Source organism: Podarcis raffonei, chromosome 4 (genome assembly GCF_027172205.1).
Source record: "Podarcis raffonei isolate rPodRaf1 chromosome 4, rPodRaf1.pri, whole genome shotgun sequence".
NCBI classification, from domain to species: Eukaryota; Metazoa; Chordata; class Lepidosauria; order Squamata; family Lacertidae; genus Podarcis; species Podarcis raffonei.
Genome location: NC_070605.1, coordinates 7577993 through 7599146, shown reverse-complemented (window position 1 = coordinate 7599146; position 21154 = coordinate 7577993). Strand labels below are relative to the sequence as shown.

At 46.6% G+C, this 21154-nt stretch overlaps 2 protein-coding genes across 5 annotated transcripts in view; both read left to right on the top strand.

Moving 5' to 3' along the window:
• PGM2L1 (phosphoglucomutase 2 like 1) overlaps positions 1-3174 on the top strand; it is a 38166-nt gene extending 34992 nt beyond the window's left edge. The window contains exons 13-14 of the mRNA XM_053385090.1: positions 1239-1372; positions 1817-3174. Coding sequence (XP_053241065.1) covers positions 1239-1372; positions 1817-1919 — 237 coding nt within the window. The 3' untranslated portion in view covers positions 1920-3174. The remainder of the gene's footprint in view (positions 1-1238; positions 1373-1816) is intronic.
• The window catches only part of LOC128412208 (zinc finger protein 850-like), a 264328-nt gene that overhangs the window by 161500 nt on the left and 81674 nt on the right, over positions 1-21154 (top strand). For 2 of the 4 annotated variants that reach the window (XM_053385081.1, XM_053385083.1), the window contains exons 1-4: positions 17796-17852; positions 18990-19482; positions 19650-19731; positions 20017-20099. The exons of the other annotated variants lie outside the window; for them this stretch is intronic. In XM_053385081.1, coding sequence (XP_053241056.1) covers positions 19081-19482; positions 19650-19731; positions 20017-20099 — 567 coding nt within the window. In that variant the 5' untranslated portion in view covers positions 17796-17852; positions 18990-19080. Of the gene's footprint in view, positions 1-17795; positions 17853-18989; positions 19483-19649; positions 19732-20016; positions 20100-21154 lie in introns of those variants that run through there. 4 annotated transcript variants of the gene reach the window in all.

Here is a 21154-nt window from a genome sequence, read left to right as displayed (position 1 = left end):
TTCACTGCGCAGAGATCCCTCTTGCTGTTCTGGCTTCTGAGATTCAGAATATTTTTTTTCTTGTTTTCCTCCTCCAAAAACTAGGTGCATCTTGTGGTCTGGTGCGTCTTATGGAGCGAAAAATATGGTAGATTGTAGGCTTGGATGTTGAGAAGGAGAAGCGAGTACATCATTTCAGTCTAGGCCAGTGTTTCCTAACCTTGGGGCTACAGCTCTTTATGGACTACAACTCCCATCATCCCTAGGTAGGAAGACCAGTGTTAAGGGATGATGGGAATTGTAGTCCAAAAACAGTTGGAGACCCAAGTTGGGGACACACTGGCCTAGGTTCTGTCAGGCTGACCACCTTTCAGCAGGTGGGTTGCCACCTTAAAGGAGGAAACCCATAAAAGATCATATTGGCATGCAGATACTTATGATGGTTCACATAAACTTCAGCTGCCTTATGTGTTGGATTGTAGTTGAGCACAGTGCAGAGTTTTCTGTGCTTTGATCGCAATCCTGCGTATTAAAATTACATCCACATCCCATGTTCCCTCAACAAAAAGTAAACTCCGGTCAGGACTGAGTCAGGTTCAAAGATACCTGACCCCAAATTCCTCAAAGCAGAATATGAAATTGTTAGCCTATATACAGAACAGCCTTCCCCAACCTGGTGCCCCCTAGATGACTTCGGCTACAACTTCCATGAGCCTCAGCCAATAGGCGATGCACTTTGAAGCATCTGGAGGGCACAAGGTTGGGGATATAAAACAGACTAACTGGATTCAAAATCCTTTAGGAGGACTCTTCTTGCAGTGTTCAAATAATTTTTTCCTCCTGCCAGAACTGGCTAAGGAATTTATCATTCCTAACTTGAGAGTCAAAGGAACCTCTCTATAAATAAACAGTAGTTGACGAATTCTGTTGTATATACTTTGAACAAGGTCTAACTAGTTCATCAGTGGGTTCATTTGCACAGTTCTGTAACTTAAAATCGCAGAACAGCAACGAACATGTGACAGATTTATTTGTACCATGCCATCAGTGCTTTAGAGAGTAAATTCAGGTCTACAGATACTATTACTATCACCATCATAATGCATTGTTTTTAGTCTTTGGCTTGAAACTTGTCCACAAAACTCTTAACTGGAGCACTTCATATGTAATTAGTGGGTGGGGGGAGGCTGCAGGAACCCCTACATCAATTCCACAATGATTTTTCTCCTGATACTCTGCTGCTCTTGTTGTCGCTGCAGGTACTGCCTGTGAGTAAAAACAGTCAGATGATCACCTTCACCTTTCAGAATGGCTGTGTTGCCACCCTTCGGACAAGTGGAACTGAACCAAAGATAAAATATTATGCAGAGATGTGTGCACCACCGGAACAGAGGTGGGGAATTCTGTTTGTGTCATCACTCCCATGAGTTAGGTTTTATGCCTGCCAGTGGTTCTGTGAACAGTCTTGTCTGAACCAAGCATTTAGAGAGTAGGAGGTGTCTCAGTGTGGCTTGATCTGGACACAACTTCTCACTTGATCTCTACAAAGTCCAGCCAGGCGGAGCATGCATGGTCTTCTGATAGCTAGAGCATGAAACTCTTAATCTCAGAGTTGAGGATTCCATATTGGGCAAAAGATTTCTGCATTGCAGGGGTTTGGACTAGCTGACCCTAGTCCCTTCCAACTCTATAGTTCTATGATTCTGTGACAGCAGAGTAGCTTTGGCATGATGAAAATGAATGGAAGTCTGATAGAACTTTTCTTTTTAGAATGTAAGTTGGCATTTTGGATTGTGGAGGGGTATCTTAATAACCTCTGACTCCTCTTCCCTTTTAGCGACACGGTCTTCCTGGAAGAGGATCTACAGAACCTCATTGATGCCCTGATTGAGAATTTTCTGGAGCCTAGTAAGAATGGACTAATCTGGCGTTCGGTGTAGCCTTCCTCCTGCTGCTGCTGCTGCCATTGGCTGTGATAGCAGTCACTCCATGCACTGCGTAATGTGGAACAAAGGAACCAAGATGATAACTCCTGTTTGCATTTATATATATACAATATATATATATATATGAATGCCTCTGTGTGTGTGTGTTTTATATATAGATATATATGTTCCTTAGCCAGCATATTTATATGGAAGCAGTATCATTTTGTCAGCTTTCTTTCCAAAATGAGAAGCAGATTACCACACAGCTTTGGGCTTCCACATGGATCCATCAAGCCAAAAGGAAAGGACTGAGCAGTTTCTGGCAAATTTGCCAGGAGTGATTGGTGAAAGGGACTTCCTCTACCGCCGCACCTCAAAAACGAAATAAATGCAAACCTGGAGGCTTTCCTGGCTGCCGCCTTGTAATAAACCAGTGTTGGGTATCTGAAGTCTTCAACTTGCTCAGTCCCTTGGCAGCTGGCCTGGATGATCATATTGGACTGGCAGAATGGTCCTGCTTCCTTGTAGCTGTTTTGAGTGTAGGTATCTTTACTGTACTGTTGAGTCTTACCTTTTTTAAAAAAATCAGTCTGTTCAGTAGAATTCAGTACTTAGGGTTTTCTAGTGCAGAAGTTGTTTAGAAGTCATAAAGGTTCCAGCTCTTTAAATCTCTTCTTTTGAAAGGTGCTCTTTGTGCATTGTATTCTTATCTGTCTGTGTATTTGCTGAAGTTTACTCGACAGTTAAGCAGTAGTGGCAAGCTATATCATATGAGGTGTAGCTATCTAGCCCTGGGGCCAAAGCAGGTATGATGGACCACCTCATTCCTCTTTTGGCCCTCGGACTGCCTACTGGGCTTCTTGGAAGTTAGGAAGCAAGACAGAATGCAGACCTCTTGGCTCAAGGGGATACAAAATTGATCATTGCTGTGCCTGCTTTGCCTTCACCTGCCACCATTAGAAATCCTTCTAGTCTAGACATACCAGCTTTGCCCCTGCCACTATTTTAAAGTCACAGTATCTTTAAAATAAACAACCTACATCAAATAAAGCAATATTCAATAATCCATCCAAATCTAAGAGTAAACAGTAAAGCATCAGCGAATAATAACTAAGCAGTTTGCACCTATCAGTTACAACAAAGAATTACTAATCTATAATCAATAAAGATAACACCAAATCGCAATGCGTAAAATACCACAAAACCTACAAAACCATGTAAAAGGGTCAAATGGAGAAACAGTCACACACAACTAATAATTATTATTTTTTTAAATATCTCTGAACGCCTCTCTTCCCAGCTGGTTCTGCTGTTCTCAAAGTCATGGAAAGGCTCCCAGAGAGGGCTGGAGGGTGGGGCAAGACTTTTCCAAATGTTCCTTCCAAAACTGGCGGGGGCAAGGCCGAGCTTCTGGCTAGAGTAAAAGCCCTTCTTGTGTTTCTTGATGCGAGAAAGTAGAGGTATACTGCCGGGGCCGCAACATATCTCTCATTGTCTGCAATTATATAATTGGGGGACCTCAAGCAGTCCTGTTGTCTCTCTGTATCCATGATTCTTTGCCTGACCACAGATCTTGCTTGACCCAGGCCCAAATGGAGCATTTGGTCATTGGAGCCTCCAAGCTGCAATGTGAAATGGTACAGGCCAGACACAGCTTTGCCACCTCAGAACTAGACATAATGCCACTTGGTTAAATTGATCAAGTATATATTTGAAATAGGGAGAAGTCCCATCCGTTTCCCCATCTGGCAATACCAAAGTTTCCAAGCAGATTTTTTCTTCTTCTTCCAAACCCAGTAGCTTCTTTCTTCTGAGTTGACGGAAAAGCTGAGTTTTGGTAGCCCAGCTGATATAGCTTTGCCACTGTTGCTTGACTTTGTCCTCCTCTTTCTCCTTACGCCCTTTGTGAGTTGGATCTGATAAGGTGGTGCAGGTGACTTCTGTCCTGATGACCCAGCTTTAGGCCACAGGGACAAGAAACTCCATTTCTTGTACATCTGGGTTGGGGGTTTGGGGGGAAAGAGGGGGATTGATGCCAACTGAAGCTTTTGCTCTGTGGCATAACAAAGTACCTCCGTGGTATCTGAATGTATGTGGACAGCAGGAACTTGCTTGTATTGCACGAGGCTTTTGGGGCAAGATCCACCAGGAACTCGTCCCGTGCACGGGACGTATTCCTGTTGTGTTTTGCCGTTGATTTACATGCAATATTTATTTATTATTTTTATTATTTAATGCTTAAATGCCTTCCAGGTTGTTCGTATATATCTGAGTGAAATGTATTGAATGCCAAAAAACCTTCCTTTTTATTTTATTTTTTACTCTTTGTTTTCTTTTTCATTTACTGTATATTTGAAAGTGCTCCAGCGTAGCGAGGAGAAATTACGAGGGGGCAATTAAAGCGACAGAGCTGCCCCAACCTACGCGCCAGAAGGCATCCAAAGACAGTGGGGGCAAATGTTTGCCTCGTGGGAGTTTTGTCATCCTTTAATCCAATTCCAATCTCGTTAAAGTGTTGCTGTTTGGAACAGAGAGAGCAGAATCCAAGGCCTTAAGAGGCTCTTTCTGAATCCTTTGCTGATTTGGGGGGGAAAGAACCCTCTTTCTCTGGTTTAGTTTGAAGAAACATAAGTCATGGGAGAACAAAGCAACATGTTTATTGACAAGTTTTCTACTTGTAGAGAGGATAGCAGAGGTGGCAGCCTAGGTCCTCCCTATTCACATGATGGGGTGCGTAGCTTAGGGATCCCTATCGGATTGATTCTGTCCTGGGACAAGAGTTTAAGAGAGAGGGAGCATATACTCCCTACCCCCAAAATGTATGGGAAAGTGGGCTATGGCTCCAGTTTTGTTTAGTGTCCTGAGAAAGCTGACTTGTTAAGGATTTGATTATTTCTGCTGGAACCGCTGCTGTCGGTGGTTTTTGGTTTCCCCCCCCAATTGTTCACAATGCTTGAAAATCCATCCTATTCCATTGGGGGAAGTTTCTTTTTCTTCTCTTCCCTGCTTTTCTTAACTGTGAAAGATCACCTCCTCCTCTTACCTCACCAATGAGCAACATGGAGGTCCTTTGGCCTTCTGCTCCCACCCTTCTTCCCTGTGGGGTTTCTCTTGACTGATGCCAGGAACATTTATAATGTGGCATGACAGGCAAAAGTATTTGAAACCACTTCAGAAACACACTGTGGTTTGTTTAAGATGCCTCTTCCCTTCTAAGAGGTTGGTGTGGAGCGATATCACCAGGTTGTTGTATGATGATTTGATAAGGTGGGGGGTGGTTTGTTGTTTTGCTCTTTCAAATCTTGAAATGATTTGCTGAAAGCACTTTCGTCTCCTGAAATTCTGTAGCATGGTCTCTGTGCATGTCTCCTCAGAAGTAAATCCCAGTGAATACAGTAGGACTTACTCCAAGCTAAAAGAGTATAGGTTTGCAGCTTAAAATGCAGGCTTTGAAAAAGCAAAATACACACATGAAGTTTGCTAGTTGAGAATATTTATAATTCACTTTGGCTACTTGGTTTACTTGAGCATGCTTTTGAGAAAACGTCCCCTTTCCTACCCAATAAGAAAACGTCTTAATGGTCTTCATCGTCTTAATCGTCTGTTATGACAATAAATGGCAACCACTGTTTTGGGAATAGGTGAGGGAGAGAACAGACTTTCCCTTGTAATATCAACCTCAAAGGAAGAGCCTAAAATCTGGTCTCATTTTTATTATGGAGAAGACTCCCTTTCTGGTGCAGCCTTGCACTTGATGAATCACACCCCATAAAGAAGAAGCCCCACACATGCAAGCACGATTTTTTCCATTATCAGCCGAGTCCAGTGCTATAGTGGGCTCTGTATACTTGGAGCTCCAAATCACACTCAGTAAGTTTTTAAGTCCTCATGCCAACAGAGTGTGTTGAAATAACCTTTCGAAACTGGCAGGGCACATCCAGTCCCCTGCCTCAGTTTCTTCCAGCTGCTGCCACTCCCTGTGCCAGGTTTACAAGTCCCAGGCGGAGCCCTCTCCTGCATGTCTTTCAGCCTTGACTGCTGCCTGAGCAGCTGTGCTTTGCGCTGAGAGGGAGCCCAGCAGCATCTCCTAGGCCAAATAGAGAGAATCACTGCAATAATTGGTCAAGCGGAGATGAGTCTCTTTGACTGACACGTTGTTGGTTCTGGTGAATGGAGCTTCGTAGCTCACCTGTGCCTCACTGCATCCAATTTCATCTCACTTAAGGATGCTTTCAGGGCATGGGGAGTCATGCTCTGCAATGTGCGCTTGCGCAAACAACCACTGGAGTTTGTGTAGAACTTAAGGCCATAAAGCATTCTGTTGTTCAGTGTGAAGATAATTCAGTTTTTTGCAGGTGGGGCATGACCATTCATAGTCTATAGATGTTTGACTCAAAGCAAGACCTTCCTTCATAATTTTTGTTCAGTGTGTACTGAGACTTTCAGAAATGTGTACCGCTTCTTCTGGGCTTTTTATTGCAGACAGCCCAAGTGCAGCAGGAATGCCAACTGAGATGAGACTTGGTGGGAATACTTGTTTGGCTGCCCCAACCCAGCAACATCCCAAGCTATAATGTGGCACCACCCTCTTCCTCTTTTCGCAAAGCTCCAAATTGTTGAGAGGCTTCAAGAATATATATATAGAGAGTGTGAGAGAGAGAGAGAGTGCGTGTTTTGCCCTTTATTGGAAATACACATCTTATGTGCCATAGTGAGAGACCTTGTGTGTTCCCTCTGGGACCTTGCAGCGTTATCTGCCACTCAAAAGCTGGAATGGTAGGAGTTGAGGGTGTGATTCTTACAACTGTTAAGATTCCATGTCTCTTCTTTTTGTTTTGTTCTGAAAGATGCGCATGTCCTAAGTTTACATAGGTGTACCCTTCCCACAAGACAGGGTGTGTGTAGTACAAAACACGGAGTACAAAAAGCAAAGCGAGGCTTCGCCCCTTACTATGTCTGCCTTCGTTTGGTAGCCCCCTTAGCTTGGAAGGAGGTGATGCACTTAGCACCTGCCCAGCCCAACCTCCAGCTTCCTTTTTATGTATCCTACTTGACTTCATTTTCAGGACTGTTGCTTTAACCAGGGTAGTCACCATCTTGGACTGCCCTTCAACTGAATCTAAAGAGTGGTACCAGGCAAGCTTTTCATTACCCTTCTTTCATTTCAGATGTGCTTTTCTGCCTAAGAGACAATGGGTGTATTATCAATATGGACTGAAAATTTGCACTTTGATTCTGTTGGAAGTATTTTTTTGTGTCTGGATTATGAAGTGGGTTTAGTTGAATAAAGTGTTAAGTTAATAAAACATTCTCCTTGTAGAAGTCTTCTTCTGTGACTTTGTTTCTCCAGCTTTTGAAAAGGGCTGCGGGGGGGGGGGGTTCTTGGTAACCAGATAATTTCCTGGGCTCTCTGGACAGAGACTCAAATGCTTGTTTGTTTCTAATTAAAAGCAAATTGTGAGGCAGATGAATTTTGCCTTCTGTGCTCTGTGTGTGGGGTTGCAGTCTAGATGCAGCCTTGCTTGTGGCTCCCTGATGGCCCCAGGGAGGCAACAGGGCAGCCAGGGTTATATAAAAAGGTAATGAAGGAATGGGTTTCCCAAATCTAAAACCTGAATGTGTAGTCAGTCTGAAACGGGCCCCAAAATCCCCATTTTTCCTCCCCCAAGGATGCATTAGCTAAAAACCATTAACGTAACCACTTGAGCAAATGTGTAACAGGAACCCAGCTGTATAAACAACAGCTCTCTCCTTTATGAGTCTGTGACGCTTAATGGATGACCTTGTCAGTGGAGACAGGATGGCAGAGCTGGGGCTTCTCTTGTAAGCACACTGACGCACAGACTCTGCAAGACAGGAGGCTTTGCGCAGCTAACCCCAAGCTAGAACAGTGAGATGGAGCGCTGCGAATCGCTCCGTCTCCCTGTTCTGGCTTTGGGCTTAGCCGCGCAGCCTGCATTCGCTCTATAGGACGCACACACATTTCCCCTTAATTTTTGGAGGGGAAAATGTGCGTCCTATAGAGCGAAAACTACGGTATGTCCCCTCTTAGTCCCTAACAGGAGTGCTGTTGTTCAGCATTCCAGACAAGCCAAAAACTTGGCAGCAGTTGGGCTGCGGGGAGAGAGAAACCAATTTTATTTGTGTGCACGCGTTGCAATTGACATAAGAAGAGGCCTGCCTAGTTTAACTGTGTGTTGTGTGACAGCTTTTTTGTCTGGCATTCAGCTTCATTGGATGACCAAGGGTTGGGTTCTAGCATGATGGGTGTGAACAAATAGCGCACTTTCTGCTGTGGCATGGCTCCCCAAATCTATTTTCTGATGAGAGCAGCTTTTGCATCTCATTTGGAAACCAAGGACCCAGAGTCTGGAGGAAGAATGGGGAGGCACACAATGCCAGATGCTTGAAGTCCGGAGTGAAGTTTCCACAGTCTGTGTTGATTTGGGGAGCCATGTCATCAGCTGGTGTTCGTCCACTGTGCTTCATTAAGTCCAGGGCCAACGCAGCCATCTACCAGGAGATTTTGGAGCACTTCATGCTTCCTTCCACAGACAAGCTTTATGGGGATGCTGACTTCATTTTCCAGCAGGACTTTGGCACCTGCCCACACTGCCAAAAGTACCAAAACCTGGTTCAATGCCCATGGGATTACTGTGCTTGATTGGCCAGCAAACTCTCCTGACCTGAACCCCATAGAGAATCTTTGGGACATTGCCAAGAGAAAGATGAGAGACATGAGACCGAGCAATGCAGAAGAGCTGAAGGCTGCTATTGAAGCATCCTGGTCTTCCATAACACCTCAGCAGTGCCACAGGCTGATAGCATCCATGCCACGCTGCATTGAGGCAGTAATTGATGCAAAAGGGGCCCAAACCAAGTACTGAGTACGTATGCATGCTTCTACTTCTCAGAGGTCCAATATTGCTCTATGTGCAATCCTTGTTTTGTTGATTTCATTTAATATTCTAATTTTCTGAGATTTTTAATTTGGGGTTTTCATCAGCTGTACGCCATGATCATCTCAATTATAACAAATAAAGGCTTGACATATCTCGCTTTGCCGGTCATAAGTCTATCTCATATATTAGTTTCACCTTTTAAGTTGAATTATTAAAATAAATGAACTTTTCCACGATATTCTAATTTTCCGAGTTTCACCTGTATTATGTTCTGAAGAGAAAAGATAAATCTGGGTCAGATGACACCACAAAACCCACCTTGGATGGCTGCAAGAGAGCACAGAAGCAGCCCCAAGCCAGGAAGGATGGGCCTCCCTCTGGTTTGGACCCAATCCCTTGCCCCAGAGGACCTCCCTGGGCACCACAGCCTCCTGGGCAGAGGTGGAAGGGCAGCATCAGGAAAGGGAGCAGGAAAAGCCTCTGGCCTCATCATGCCACCCAGGGACACATACTGCATCATCTGTGTTGAAAGTTGTCGGGAGTGATGGAAGCAACCAAAGAAATGAATACAGGAAGGAGAGCTACTTATTCTGAGGTAGGGGAATCTCTGCGCAAAGGCCAGCAGTTCAGAAATGTTGCTGGCCGGTACTTTCCCCAAGGGCGCAGCCTTGAAGGTCCTGCGGGAGGAAAGAGTGTCTCAGAGTCAGGGGCCAGTCTGGGCCAAAGCGGCCCCCACTGCCCCCACCACGGAGTCCCTGGCACTCCTGAACCATGAAGGCTGCAAGTTTTGGTCTTGGGCCAACCCCACCCTGCCTATGAAGCAGACAGGAACATCTTCCCAGAGCAGGGTCACCATTTGGAGTTTCCGCATTGGCCTAAAGGAAAGTTACTAAAGTTCTAGCGATTCTGCCAGTCTCTGCTTCCTGTCCCTGCGTTTGTAATATAAGGGGTCACAAGGTGGGTCTGCAATACGGGGGGTCTAAGAAGTGCTGAAGTGGGACGCGGGTGGTGCTGTGGATTAAACCACAGAGCCTAGGACTTGCCGATCAGAAGGTTGGCAGTTCGAATCCCCGTGACGGGGTGAGCTCCTGTTGCTTGGTCCCTGCTCCTGCCAACTTAGCAGTTCGAAAGCATGAAGTGCTAGTAGATAAATAGGTACCACTCTGGCGGGAAGGTAAACGGTGTTTCCGTGCGCTGCTCTGGTTCGCCAGAAGCGGCTTAGTCATGCTGGCCACATGACCCCAGAATCGGCCACAACTGGACCTAATGGTCAGGGGTCCCTTTACTTTTACCTAAGAAGTGCTGAAAAATAAGGGTTTTTTAATAATAATAAAAATACCCCACAATCAGTTGTAACAATGGCAGATGACATATGGCATCCTAAAATCTGCATTTACTTCGACAAGAGGGAAAACATTTCCAAAACAATTACAGGGCAGGATTAATATAGGATCCGAAATCCCTCATTTGCACAGACACCAGAGCTGCTGTTTCTGGGAGAAAACGCTAATACAGTGGTACCTCAGGTTACAGATGTTTCAGATTACAGACTCCGCTAACCCAGAAATAGTACCTCAGGTTAAGAACTTTGCTTCAGGATGAGAACAGAAATCGTGCTCAGGAAGCGGGAGGCCCCATTAGCTAAAGTGGTACCTCAGGTTAAAAACAGTTTCAGGTTAAGAACGGACCTCTGGAATGAATTAAGTTCTTAACCCGAGGTACCACTGTAAAAGAAAAGTCGTGGATCAAGACAAAGAAAGCCCCACCCCCAGATGCCTGGCCACGTCCTTCATCCTGCAAACAGAACTAAACTACGCTACACAGACTCATTCCTTCCTGCCTCGCTGCCTCTGCTGTGGAGAATAAACTCTTTCTCCACGCTTGGAAGCTGGGACGTGGGCGGCGCTGTGGGTAAAAGCCTCAGCGCCTAGGACCTGCCGATCGAAAGGTCGGCGGTTCAAATCCCCGCAGCGCGGTGCGCTCCCGTCATTCGGTCCCAGCGCCTGCCAACCTAGCAGTTCGAAAGCACCCCCGGGTGCAAGTAGATAAATAGGGACCGCTTACTGGCGGGAAGGTAAACGGTGTTTCCGTGTGCTGTGCTGGCTCGCCAGATGCAGCTTTGTCACGCTGGCCACGTGACCCGGAAGTGTCTCCGGACAGCGCTCGCCCTCGGCCTCTTGAGTGAGATGGGCGCACAACCCCAGAGTCTGGCAAGACTGGCCCGTACGGGCAGGGGTACCTTACCACGCTTGGAAAAGGCTGCTGCTCCACTTTGGGCTGGCCTGAAGCGTCCATCGGCCGGCTGGCTTTAGAGAGGAGGGCAGGCTCAAGGGCCTGAGCACTGAGCAAGTTGGGGGGCAGCCCACAAGGGCCAATTTCTGTTCTCTCCCCCCCCCCCAATAATTTTTATTATTTTTTTCCAAATGTCGTAAACACAATAATAATATTATTCTCCTTTAAATCTATATCTTATCCGAATTAACTTCCCTCCACCCCCCTTCTGGCTTCTCTACATTGCTCTTACTTAAGCGTGATTACTATATATACATTCTATAAATGTCTATATTTCCTTAATAAATTTTTGTATTATACTTTAGACATGCATTCCTTATTACAGCATTACATCTTGTGGTCTAACCAAATGTTTACAATAAACGTTATGAGTTTTATTCCAGTCCTGTGAGTGTCTTTATTTATTTTTTTAAACAAAAATTTTATTAGTTTTTATAATATCAACAACAAACAAAACCACAAAACAAACAAAACATAACAAACATAAATCATAACCTTATTGAAAATAACAGTTATTTACTTTGTAAAACGACTTCCTCGTTTCCCCTTAGTTTAATTTCATTGCATATCCTTATAACGGTTTTCTAAATCCCAATTTTAATACCCTTTAAATTAAACATTAACATCTTTAAGTCTTCTCCTTCTTGTATTAGACATAATATTTTATCAGTTAACATAAATACAATCCTAAGCCCATTAAGTATCTGGAAGCTATTTTCAATTATTTTAGCTTAACAAATTTAGCTAAATAATCATTAAATTTCTTCCATTCTTCGTGGTGTTCCTCCTCCTTCTGGTCGCGGACTCTTCCGGTTAGATCGGACATACCTCTCTGTCGCCATCCTTTTCTGCACCCCCAAGAACTGCCTCCATGGTCCTGTGCAGGATCACACTTCCCATATCGCAGCTGAAATTGGGGCCTCATGTTGCTGCAGAGATGAAGGGGAGAGGGTTAGACGCTGCCTCCTCCAAGTCTCCCATGCATCGGGTTTAGGGGGAGGGAGATGAAGGTATTAATTGAAACTGAAATTGTTAAAGATTGTACAGGATTGAGGAGATTTAAAATAAGGAATGAAAACAAGGGAAGAAACAGCAAGAAAGGTGTTGGAGAGAAGATCAGTGTAAATGAAAACAGGAGGCTTAAGGTTTTGTTATAAATGATTTTATTCTGGATCTGAAGTGCTTTGTTGTAAAGAATGTACATTATGTGAATAAAACAATTAAACAAGAAGAAAAGAAATTGGGGTCTCATGATGCTGCAGAGATGAAGGGGAGAGGGTTAGACGCTGCCTCTTGAGAGTCTCCCTTGTCCCCTTCTCCTTCCTGCTTGCTCTTCCCCACCCAGAGCTCCCCCTGGAGTTCTGCCCCCCACCCTGTCCATCCCAAAGACCCCATTCACCTCAGCTGGAGGAGGGCCTCCAAGGCCAGGGCCAGGCTCAGGGATTGATCCCTGAAGCACTCCAAGTGCCCCAAGATGTCCTGGAAGAGAGCAGAGGAGGAAAGTGTGATAGGAATTTTGAGGTCTTAGATATATGGTAATGTTCATAAGCGTACCAACCAAGCATGTACATAGATCAGCACAGGAAGACCGACCTGGAACCATTTTGACTCCTAAGCTGAGCAAATGTTTTCTCTGCAAGGTCAAAGTGGGAAACCTCCCCATTGTCTCTTTCCTCACAAATCCTGTCTTAAGGACACATTTAAGATATGAGTAGGGTGTGAGCCTGTGACCTGGCCCAGGAACTAAGTATTTATCACTACAAAAGACTGGCCAGGCTCCCCAGGCAATCCAGTCAAGTAACCTGCCAGACAGGAGATAAACAACGACAGGAGAAAAACAACATTCAAATTTCTGTTTTAGACCGCCTTTTCTGTGATGTAGGGGTGGTCTTATGTTACACCCCTTCTGTGATGTATGTATGATGTTTCTGGGAGTGGTCTTTGACTCCAAGGTGAGCAATTTAAAATGTCTATATAAGGGCGGACACACCTTGATTCTGGGTCCTCCTTTCCTGTGTGTGAGGGGAGCACCCTGTTGCAACAGTTCAATAAAGTCAGGATTGCGAGCTGCTTTGCTTCTCAATATTCTCTGGATGGCCTCTGTTATCTTCTCCTACCAATAGGGAACCTATGCAAAGACTCTATATGGGCTCTTGGATATCCCACAAGGGAAAAGGGCAATTTTTGTTGACAACAAAAGTCAGCTCCTTTATGGAATTGGCAACCCCATGCCCTAAGCCGGCAGGGTCCTCCCCAAAGCCCCTCCCCTCCCTCCCCCACCTCTCCATGGGGGTCCCTCCCCAGAACGGCCTCTGCTGTCGGGTGCTTGGACACCTGAAGGGTGGGTGTAATCTTCGATACCTCCCTCTCCATGGAGGCGCAGATTACAGCTATAACAAAGGCGGCATTTTTCATCTCCACCAAGCTAAGCAGTTGGCTCCTTACCTCTCTCGCCCTGACCTAGCCACTGTGATCCACGTGACGGTCACCTCCAGACTGGATTATTGTAACTCGCTCTGCGTGGGGCTGCCCTTGAGACTGACCCAGAAACGGGGGGGGGGGGGCGGCGCTAGGGGCACATTGGAAGATGGCCAACAATACCATCTCTCTGGCTCACACGAGGTAATTAAGAGGCTAATATGGGAGTAATTAGCCTCCTGGCTTTTCCCAGGGAGAATGGGAAAACGCTGCCTTGTCCGCGGATGCCTATAAATCACCCTTGAGTTTGAAAGAAGGAGGGGGTGAGGGCACTGGACGGAAAGCCCTTGTGTGAGTTTTTGGCTCTCCCAGACGCTGCTTCTGATCGCGACCCTAGTTGCATGACTCAAGATAAACAATTGGAGAAGAGTAAATGCACATGCTTCAAGCGAAAGAAAGGGAGTATTGATTGCTAATTGAATCGACCTCTGATAAGCTGAGTGACGGGTTGGATTGAACAGAAAACTACATCAAAAGAAGACTACATCAAAGAAGCACAGCTATGTCGGTATGTGAAATGGAGCGCAAAGGAGGGGGGAAACTTTTCTTTTTTTCTCTGTGTGATTTACCTAACAACCCCTCCCTAAGAAGAACCGTCGCACGACCGATAGCAAACCAGATGGAATAATAAACTGTGTGGAAATGAATTATTAACCAGAGGCTTTGTTTTGTGGAAGATCTGGAAAGGAACTGAGACAGGCTTTTTTGCAGGATTTACGGTCAAAAGGGGGAGGAAGCCACGGCTTTGCTATTATATCTGAATTCTATGTTTGTTCTGGCAAGAACTCCCCTGAAAAGACTGATGTTGGAGCAACAGGTCTGGGAAAGTTAATGAGCAGACGCTTAGACTGTATTTTACAGGAAATGCTGAAATGGCGTCTGCCGTTCGAACAGGACCTTTGGATTAATGTTAAAATCCACACAGGACTACAACAATGTTTGTTTCAACTCGCTTGTGGAGACTCTCAGAGGTTATAAAGAAAGGGGGGGGGACAAAAAACGATAACAACAAGAAGATTGGAAGACAATTTGTAAAGGATAATAACAAAGAGATGGAAAGATAGAACTGTGAACATCAAAGCAGCAGAAATATGAGAGCTTTCTGAGCTTGAAGCATGGGTACCCCCAACAAAAATTTAAAATTCAGCTAAATATTTGGAAATATTTGGAGTTTATTATGTATTGGTATAATTTGGAATTAATGTGATTTGATTGGTTTGTTAATAAAAATTATTAAAAAAGAGACTGACCCAGAAACTCCAGCGGGTGCAGAATGCCGCGGCGAGACTCCTTACGGGGTCCTCGCTGCGAGATCACATTCACCCGGTGCTATACCAGCTGCACTGGCTCCCGGTGGAGTACAGGATCAGGTTTAAGGTGCTGGTTTTAACCTTTAAAGCCCTATACGGCCTAGGACCCTCGTACCTACGGGACCGCCTCTCCTGGTATGTCCCACAGAGGAACTTACGGTCTTCAGATAAAAACATTCTGAAGGTCCCAGGCCACAGAGAGGTTAGGCTGGCCTCAACTAGAGCCAGGGCTTTTTCGCCTGCAGCTCCATTCTGGTGGAACACTCTGTCACAAGAGACATGAGCGGGACTTGACATCTTTCCACAGGGCCTGCAAGACAGAGCCTTTGGCCAGGGCACAGCCTGACTCCCTCCATTGGCAATCTTTCCAGAGCTCTGGCCCAATGGTTGCCAGTGGCCTGAATTAATTAATTTTACAATGAATGGTTTTAGAGTGCTGCGTTGTGTTGTACTGTTGTGCTGTTTTATTGTTGTTAGCTGCCCTGAGCCCGGCTTCGGCTGGGGAGGGCGGGATATAAATAAAAATTATTATTATTATTATTATAGAGGTGTCTCAGGGCAGCTGCCTGGCAGCTCTGCATCACCTGGAGCAAGAAATCTTGCTCTGGCTCCAGCAAAAGTCAGGCTGTCAGTTCCTCGCAATTGAGAGTCCCGGCAGCGGGGATGAGGTCTTTGGGATCCTCTCCCTCATAGCTGTCAACTTTTCCCTTTTCTTGCAAGGAATCCTGTTCGGAATAAGGGAATTTCCCTTAAAAAAAGGGAAACGTTGACAGCTATGCTCTCCCTACTCTTGTTTCCTCCAATACTCACCATTGCTGGATGAAGAAAGCCTGTGGCACATCTTCAGGAAGAGAAAAACAAGTAATAAATGAAATAGGAAGCGAAATAAGAAACTGAGAAAACAAGAATCCACTGATTGCCTCGCCTTGTCCTCCGTCAACTGCCACCAACTGCTCTCTCCTCCACTCGCCTCACTGCTAACCCAAAATGGCCGCCTGCAAGTCTGTGGTCCTTGTCACCATGGCAACCCCCCCTCACCTGGACCTGGGCCCACCTGGCTCCACCTATTGGGAGATGATCTATAATGAAATGAAAAAATGTTTTAAGATAACATTTGTTAAAAGATCAGAAGCATTTTTATTAGGTATTTTAGGGAAGGATTTACCAAAAGATAAGGAAAATCCCTTCATGTATGTGACAACAGCGGCCGGAATTTTACTAGCTCAAAGATGGAAAAGTGACGAAATACCAGCGAAAGAACACTGGCAAGAAACGTTGATGGAATACGCTGAAATGGCGAAGCTAACTGAGAGACTTAAAGATAAGGACAATAATGACTTTTTAAAAGATTGGCAACCTTTTAAGATGTATATACAGAAACAATGCATAGAAACGAACTCACTGGCAGGATTTGAGTGATACACTTACAATGGACAAATACAAACAGAAAATGCAATTATGAGGTAAAAATGAGAAGAATAGACAAATGTTATAACCTTCATTTTAATATATAAGGAATACAAATTTATAAGCAAAAGAAACAGAGGTGTTATAAACCAGGAAGGGAAGTTGGGGGAAGTCGCATGGGGGCGGGGTGTTAATTAAAATTGTAAAATGTAATTTGAATGTTTGATTATGTTAAAATTTCTTTAATTCAGTTATTAAAAGTGGCTCCTCTTACTTAAGGGCCGCACAGACCTCATGGGACACCAGAGCAGATTCCCTTGTTGCTTTTTTGAGTCGACCAGCAATGGGGGTTGCATTTCCTTATTTCCAGGAGGGCTGTTGCTGAAGCACATGACATGCTCTTCTCACTTAGTTATCTATTAGGAACACAGGCACAAATTATTGTGTGTGTGTTTGTATTTGCAAACTACCCCAGTCTCTTGAGGTTTGAGATTCCAGGGGTCCCAGGCGCTTCCCCATCTTCGGTTTCCTTGGAACGAAAATCAGTGGAGACTGTGTTGTCTTTATGATATCTAGTTTTATTTACTCGTATACACAACCTGCGTGTAGGACGGAGGGGCTCACAGCATCAACACCCAAACAGATCTTGCTTCTCTATTATATATTTATACCCATGGGTTTCCCCCGCCACTCTGGGCGACTTCCAACAAAATAATAAAATACAATAGTCCATCAAATATTAAAAGCTTCCCTAGACATAAAAATAACAACAATCCATTTTCAGTCCATTGAATTAGCAATTAATCATTTCTGGAAAGGGAAATGGCATACTTTTTTATTAGCCTAAAAAGCATGCATGAGAAAGTATTACTCATTTATGATGAGAATAGGATTAATTTATTTTGAAATTTGCTTGGTTCCTCCTTGGTAGCCAGTGCGATTGTTTCAGCAGGGCTAGAACTCAGGACCCGCTGCCTTGAGGGACATCTAAGAGCAGTTGGGCAGGGGAAAGGTCTCCCTTGGGAGGTGGTGGACTCTCCTTCCGTGGAGGTTTCTAAGCAGAGATCGGAGGGCCATCTGCCATGGATGCTTTAGCTGAGATTCCTGCATTGCTGGGGGTTGGACTAGATGACCCTGGGATCCCCTCCTATCTCTCCACTCCTGAATTCTAGGAGGAGCTTCCTTGCCTCCTGCAAAGCCCTTTTCCCTGCAAGCTCTTCCTCTGGTTTCTGGCCAAGGGAGGGAGATGCTCAGAGTCCAGCCAAGAGCCTCACCCCCAAAGGATATCTGGGCATGGGCGTAGCCAGGGGGGCAGCTGCCCCCTTAATCCATAAGAAATAAAAAGAATCTGAGGTTCTGCCAAGCGAGAGAGGGCTGAGCCGGAGGGACTCGGCTTGGCAAGGGTTAAAGGGAAGTGAGCTGCCTTCCTAGAGAGGCCAGGAAGCACGGGGGGGGGGGGCAGGTCCTCCAGAGCCAAGGCCACTCCCTTCCCAGTCCTTTCCTTGCTTTGGGGTCTCTCCTGCAAGGGCTGCCTCGCTGTCCCCTCCTGGGATCTGGTGAGTCTCCGCTCTCTCCCCCCAGAGGGTGCAGTGGGGAGACGGGGGGGGGTCCCAGGGCTGCAGCAGGGGAGGGTGCTTGGGGAGCCTGATCTGCTCCTGCAGGGGGGGGACCCCAAGTCAGGGAGGAGAGGGTCCTGCCAGGGAGGGGCCAGGCCTGCCACGCTCTCCTTCCTGGAGATCAGAGGATCCCTGACTCCCACGAAATCTCCCTTCTTTAAACAAAGGAGTCCCTGGGACTTTAACTTTGTGTGACATCGCTCAGCCTCATTGCACAACAGAGGAAACGTGTGCAAATGGTATTCCAAAGCTGGACGAGGAGGTGGACTAGCCCCCCCCCTCCCCAGGAAAGGCCAGGAATAAAGAGAGGGATCCCAGCCCATAGTCTGGCTGCTGCATTGCGGACCAGTTTCCCAGTCGTCTCCAAGGGCAGCTCCCCACGGAGGCCACTGCAGCAATCCCCTCGCACCCAGAGCATGGCATCCCAGGACCACGTCCTCTCTGTCCCAAAGGGATTGTTGCTGGCAAAGCAGCCGGAAATGGGCGCAGCTACTCACTGAACCTGCAGGGACCTTGGCATCAATGGCTCTGTGTGTGTGTGAAGCTATCTAGTGGAATAATAATAATAAATTACCCGCCTAAATTTCAAGGGAGATGTTTTTGGCCCTGCCCACTTGGACCTCAGGGGATTGGTCAGATACATACCTGGCATTCAGGGACCCCACCCCAGGAGTCTGTCTGGAGAGCGGCAGAGAGTCCAAGGGCAAGAAAAGGAGACAGAAGCAGGGGAGGGGGGAGCAACTCCTGAGGACCCCCGGGTGAGGACCCCACTAGACCCACAAATGACTCCCTTGTCAGTCGGTTCTGACTTCATGCATTGACTGGAAGGCAGCAGAAACCATGTTGATTAATCTCCCAGAAATCCCTTCAGTTGCCTCCACATTTTGCGTGGCTAGGAGGCTAGAGATTTATTTCTCCTCCTCTTCCTCCTCTTTCTTTTCAAAAAGATAGCTCATGGTCTGGGATGCGGTGCAGTCCAGCCCTGGTTCCCAGCAAGACTCATCCACGCTTGCTCAGGGAAATATTTCTTTTCCTGTCCCAAAAAATTTGTAACAGAACAATGTATTTGCTTTGTAGGATTTGCTACAGCTTCTCATTTATAAGGGCAGAACTTGGCAGAAGACTAAAGGGTTCCTTCCGATCTCTCAAAGGCTTCCTGAGAGCACAAATGGATGAGCAAGATTCAGCTGGCCCTGAAGCAGGAAGAGGCCATGCCAGCCAAACTGGGAGCAGTGGGGGATTCTGGGAAAACCCAGTGCAGAAGATCCTGGGTGAGGAGGACACCCTCTGCTCAGAGGTGCAGAGCCAGCAGTTGAGGCAGTTCTGCTGCCAGGAGGCCAAAGGACCCCGAGAGGCTTGCAGCCGACTCTACCACCTTGACCATCAGTGGCTGAAGCCAGAAAGGCACACGAAAGCTGAGATGCTGGACCTGGTGATCTTGGAGCAGTTCCTGGCTGTCCTTCCCCTGGAGATGGAGAGCTGGGTGAGGGAATGTGGAGCGGAGACCAGTTCCCAGGCGGTGGCCCTGGCCGAAGGTTTCCTCCTGAGTCAGGCAGAGGAGAGAAAGCAGGTGAGAGAGACTTCCCTCTGGATACTCCCAAGGGGCTCCAAACAGGACAGAGAACATCCCATAATGGTATGCTGATGGCCCATCCATTTTCTGGGAAAGCATCCATGGAATGAGATCTCACAGCCTTTCTCACCATTCTGTGTTTTGAATCCTTGTTTCTTTTTCAGGGAAAGGATCTCTTTGCAGAAATGGACCTGGATTCCTGTGAGGCAGAGAGGCCTCCGTTGGACATCAGAGAGAGGCCACTGGGTAAGGAGGAAGGTGGTTTTTCTCCGTTTGGTCTCATTCTGTTGGTTTTCCAACTCATCTGTGAGTTGTTTTCATCTTGTTTTGGAGGGAGACAGTTGGGAAGAAGGGTCCAGAGGAGGGGAGATGTATTTCTGCACAACTAACATATGAAATGGGCACAAACATTCAAATGCTGTCAGTAGGTAAGGCTTTCTCAAAAGCCCATCTGTAGTAAGAGATGCCCTGTTTCACCCGTGAGAGAAGCAGGCACTCCAGGCGTCCTGATCACCTTTTTTTCTCTTGCAGGTGACAGAATGATGCCGGCAAGACCTCCTGATCCGTCTTTTCATGGGGACAGAAGGGAAGCAGTGGCTGTGGAACCAGATCAGGTCAGGGGAAGCTGCCTTGTGGGGACAGAGGCCGAGGGATGGAGCAATGTCATGGGCTGGTTGGGCACAGCGGAATGGTGGGAGGAAGCAGCTGGGGAACCAGGAAGGGAAGACGGCTCAGAGCCGAAGGAGTGGAGGTAGAAGAAGGATGGGCGGTCAGAGGGAGAAGAGGGCGAAGCCTGGGAAGAGGAGGTGTCAGAAGCTGAAGGGCAAAAGGGGCTTAGTGAGCTGGGAGACTCTGTGGCAGAATGCAGTGCAGAATCAGAGGCAGAAGAGGAAGGAGGCGAGTGGGAGAGGAAGGTCGAGAGGCAGAGGTGAGTCAGGAGAAGGAGGAACCACCGGTGGCTCCCTCTCCTTCTGCCAGAAGCCACCCTCCCTGCTTGTCTCTCAGAGCCAGGAGACCCCGTGCATTGCAGGAATCTCTGCTAGATCACTCAAGATAGATGGCCATCCAAAACAGGCTTATTTTATTTCTAGATTGATCACTGAATGCTCAGATTGGTTTCTAAGCAGTGAACAAATCAGAACAAATAGTGGCCTGGATTCACCTAACCAGCCCCATCGGCTACAAAAAGGGGCCTGCCCTCCATTCCTCCCCCTCTCCATATCCCCACGAACCCCTGGATTTTGGCTCTAGGGCATTGGGAGGGAACTCCCCAGAACAGCTCAGGAGGCGAGGAGAAAGTGGACCCTTCCATCAGGCAAACTGGAATGCTTGTGTAGGCAGAATGACTTGGAAAACACAAGGTGGAGTACCACCTATTTGCACAAAGATGAATGCCCATAATTAAAACTTAGAATAAAATAAGCATCCAGAATTAAAATGTGCAGCAAAGTAATCCTATTGAAACAACTCCCCTGCGTGAGTGCCTGAGGGCCCTGTTCCTGCCACTCACCACCTGGCCCAGGGCGGGGCCTGAAGCCCCATAAGGACTGCTTGTGCCCAGGAGGACTCCCCTGCATGAGTGCCTGAGGGCCCTGCTCCTGCCACTCACCACCTGGCCCAGGGCGGGGCCTGACAGGCCTCATAAGGACGGTTGCTGCTGCTGCTCCTG